At 44.4% G+C, this 4569-nt stretch overlaps 1 protein-coding gene across 1 annotated transcript; it reads left to right on the top strand.

The window, feature by feature from the left end:
- The first annotated feature begins 322 nt into the window (after positions 1 to 322).
- LOC140009656 (multiple C2 domain and transmembrane region protein 14-like) lies at positions 323 to 3722 on the top strand. The gene has a single exon (XM_072055795.1). The coding sequence runs from the start codon at positions 483 to 485 to the stop codon at positions 3558 to 3560; it is 3078 nt and encodes a 1025-aa protein (XP_071911896.1). The 5' UTR covers positions 323 to 482; the 3' UTR covers positions 3561 to 3722.
- The last annotated feature ends 847 nt before the right edge of the window (positions 3723 to 4569 follow it).

Consider the following 4569-nt stretch of genomic DNA (forward strand, 5'->3'; position numbering starts at 1 on the left):
AACATTCTTCTGGTTTTATTTTAATAAAATCTAGGATTGACATTCCTCTTCCATGTATGGGATTTGTCTCTTAAAAAAATAATTCACAGTAAGACTTAAATCCAAAATATCTAACTTCTCAGTCTATTTATCACCAAATCAAGAACTTAATTGCGTAATTAATCTGTAATTATAATACTACAAATTAGACCAAACTAACTAGTAGTACTAATATACTTACCTATTCCAGTAGACACGTGTATAGACACCACGCTCACTTTCAACGCTTTTTAAATAGTCTTCATTGTCCCACTTCTCTCCATCAGTACTACTTTCACTTTCCCATTTTATCACAGACCACTTTTTCCAAAGCTCTGTTCCAATTCTTTTATTCATCAATCAAACCAAAACTTCAAATCCTGAATCATCAAATTCCATAGCTGATTTCCTACCTATTATCCCACATAATCTATTTATTTGAAATTTCTTCAGTTGTTAGAGAAATGGGCGATCAAAATTGCAGCAGAAGACTGATAGTTGAAGTCTGCAACGCAAAGAATCTGATGCCTAAAGACGGGCAAGGGACGGCGAGTGCATATGTGATCGTGGATTTCGACGGCCAACGACGTCGTACCAAGACCAAGTTCAGAGATCTCAACCCGCAATGGGATGAGAGGCTGGAGTTCTTGGTACAAGATACAGAGTCCATGGGGTCGGAGATTTTAGAGCTGAATGTTTATAATGATAAGAAGACGGGTAAAAGAAGCACGTTTTTGGGGAAGGTGAAGATTTCTGGGAGTACTTTTGTGAAAGCTGGTTCTGAGGCGTTGATTTACTATCCCTTAGAGAAGAGGAGTGTTTTTTCGCAGATTAAAGGCGAGATCGGGCTGAAAATTTGGTATGTTGATGATGAGAATCCCTCAGCACCTCCTCCGCCGCCGTCCAAGGAGGAGAAGGCTGAGGAAAAGCCAGCTGCGGTGGAGGAAAAGCCACCGGAGAAGGAAGAGGAGAAAAAGCCTGAAGCTGCTGCTCCAGAAGAAAAGAAGAAGGACGAGCAAGCGGAGAACAAGAAAGAAGAAGAGGAGAAAAAGCCAGCCGAGGAAGCTAAGGAGGAAGAGAAGCCAGCGGAGAGCAAGGATGCTTCAACTACAGCAGCAGCACCTGCGGCTACGGAGGCTACAGCGCCGGCACCACCACCACCGCCAGAGGTGCAGCAACCTGCGCTGTCTCAGACCCCACAAAAAACCCAGAAGGAAAGGGCTGCCATGGCTGAGAAAGACGTGGAAATGATGAGACTGAAGCTAGACAAAGCTCTCTCCGGCAGCATGGACCGCCGCTCTGGTTTTGATCTCGTGGATCAAATGCCTTTTCTTTACGTTCGTGTCACCAAGGTGAAGCTTACTAATCCGCCAGAAAATTCTTCAGCATTTGCAAAACTCGTGATTGGAACCCACGCGATCAAAACAAAATCCCAGGCCTGTAACGACAAGGGGTGGGATCAGGTTTTTGCATTCGATAAAGAAGGCTTGAATTCGGCCTCTTTAGAAATCTCGGTTTGGACTGAGAAAAATGTTGCAGCAGCGGAGAACGAGAAGAGCAACATTGAAGAAAGCTGCCTCGGAACGGTGTCGTTTGATTTGCAAGAAGTACCTAAAAGAGTGCCTCCAGATAGTCCATTAGCTCCCCAGTGGTACAGTCTAGAAGGGGGTGAAGCATCTGCATCGCCAGGAAATGACGTCATGCTGTCGGTGTGGTTGGGGACTCAGGCGGACGAGGCGTTTCAAGAAGCCTGGCAGTCGGATTCCGGTGGGTTGATCCCGGAGACGCGAGCCAAGGTGTACTTGTCTCCGAAGCTTTGGTATTTGAGACTAACGGTTATCCAAACCCAGGATTTGCAGTTAGGTTCGGGAGGGTCCGAGCCTAAGGTTCGGAACCCTGAACTTTTCGTTAAAGGTCAGCTTGGAGCACAGCTGTTCAAAACGAGCCGAACCAGTGTTGGCTTATCCAGCTCGGCCTCTTCTACTCCTACGTGGAACGAGGATCTCATTTTTGTTGCAGCCGAGCCGTTTGAGCCATTTTTGGTAATTACAGTCGAAGATGTGACCAATGGGCAGTCAGTGGGGTTTGTTAAGGTGCAGCTATCGACTATAGATAAGCGTATGGACGATAAATCAGAGCCGAGATCAAGGTGGTTTAACTTGATTGGTGACGAAAAAACTAAACCCTATGCTGGTAGGATACATGTGAGGCTGTGTTTGGAAGGTGGCTATCACGTGCTTGATGAAGCTGCTCACGTGACCAGTGATGTTAGAGCCACAGCCAAGCAACTGTCCAAGCCACCTATAGGGTTGCTTGAAGTTGGTCTCAGAGGAGCCACTAATCTACTCCCGGTGAAAACTAGAGATGGTACTCGTGGCACGACGGATGCCTATGTGGTGGCTAAGTATGGGCCCAAGTGGGTTCGCACCCGTACGATTCTCGATCGGTTTAATCCAAGATGGAACGAGCAATACACGTGGGATGTGTATGATCCATGCACAGTGTTAACTATTGGAGTGTTTGATAATGGAAGGTATAAGCACGATCAAGCGGATAAGAAAGATGTACGTTTAGGAAAGTTACGAGTACGACTTTCGACACTTGATACTAATCGTGTGTCCATGGGGACATACTCTCTTATGGTGTTGCTTCCAAATGGAGCTAAGAAAATGGGTGAGATTGAAATTGCATTGAGATTTTCATGTTCATCATGGATTAGTCTAATTCAAGCTTATGCAAATCCAACGCTGCCTAGGATGCATTATGTGCGCCCTTTTGGTCCTGCCCAACAAGACATTTTGAGACACACAGCTATGAAGATTGTGACAGCTAAATTGGCTCGGTCCGAGCCGGCTTTGGGTCAAGAAGTGGTTCAATTCATGTTGGATTCAGACCACCACATGTGGAGCATGAGGCGCAGCAAGGCTAACTGGTTCCGGGTGATCGGGTGCTTGTCTAGAGCAGCCACATTTGCACGGTGGCTTGACGGAATTCGAACTTGGGTGCACCCATCCACTACAATTTTGGTCCATGTTTTGCTAGTGGCAGTTGTATTGTGGCCGCACCTAGTTCTGCCAACAATTTGCATGTATGCATTCTTGATCATAGCATTGAGATTCCGGTATAGGCAAAGGGTAGCAATCACAATGGATGGTAGATTATCCCATGTGGATGCGGTGGGACCGGACGAGCTCGATGAAGAGTTTGATGGATTCCCGACCACACGATCAACTGACCAAATCCGAGTCAGATACGATAGGTTGCGGGCCCTGGCTGGTAGGGCCCAAACGCTTCTAGGTGACGTGGCAGCACAGGGTGAAAGATTGGAAGCATTGTTCAACTGGAGAGATCCAAGGGCTACTGGAATTTTTGTTGTAGTGTGCCTAATTGCCTCATTGGTGTTCTATGTTGTACCATTTAGGGCCTTTGTTTTCGGTTCCGGGTTCTATTATTTCCGCCACCCAAGGTTTCGAGACGACATGCCCTCCGTGCCGGTCAACTTTTTCCGACGACTTCCACCACTCTCGGATCAAATTCTTTAAATCATTTGAAATTTAATCCCCATTTTGGGGCCTGGGAAAAATATTTGAAGAGGTTTTAGTTAGAAAATATTAATGCACTTTCCCGGTGTAACAGTTATATTTTAGGTGCTTACATTTTGTAAACGTGGCAAACTTTTAATACATTTGATGATTTGTTTCTAACACATGACTGACTAGTAAGTAAATGCCAGCAGACAGAAAGTTGCAGTTGTTTGAGCATTGTTTGGTCAAAAAATGACCGTTGGTTTCCTAGGTGCCGTATGGTTTTAAAGAATCTCTAGTTAAGTAATTAATGGATGGGAAAAAGAGCGTTTGAAAAAGTGACCGTTAGATCATGCAGAGCCTGTGGAGCGCCTTTTGGTTGCAGTGTGAAGGTTTCTGTAATTCATGTGATTCTACATGCATTAGGCTGGTATGATTTCAAATTATCAACTTTTTCTGATGAGATTTTTTTTTCTTTTTTCTTTTTCATTATTTTTTGACTTGACATCTTATTTGTGACTCCGTTTGTTCACTCTTTCTGTCTTTTTAATTCCTTTCTAAATACTTCTTGTATGACATTTTAATTCCTCTTTTCAATTTAAACCAATTTAATGGGTTTTCAAATAACTCCTAGGCTGCTTTTAAGCTGGATCACTTTTTTTTTCCCTTCCTTATTAGGCTTCATGTGATTAGAGGTTAGATAAGAGGATTACCTTCATCCAGTGAAAATGAAGATGTTCTTAAGGTTAATGCCAATGTGTTGGTGCGATCTACATTTTTTTTTTTTTGTCGACACGATAGAATTCCTATAACCTAAACTAGCCTATTCTAGAGGGGAAGGGGAGGGGACTCGATGTGAGTAGAAACTCCATCGAAACTGGTCAATGAAGACCGTCACGTATTGTGACAAATTTTGTGGGAGGCAAGGTTCGAACCTTTAACCTCCCGCACCACCAAGCCTAAGAAGGCTTGAGATGACCACTGGACCAAAGGCCCAATGGCTGGTGCGATCTACACCAACCGTCCA

This window comes from Coffea arabica, chromosome 6e, assembly GCF_036785885.1.
Source record: "Coffea arabica cultivar ET-39 chromosome 6e, Coffea Arabica ET-39 HiFi, whole genome shotgun sequence".
Lineage (NCBI taxonomy): Eukaryota > Viridiplantae > Streptophyta > Magnoliopsida > Gentianales > Rubiaceae > Coffea > Coffea arabica.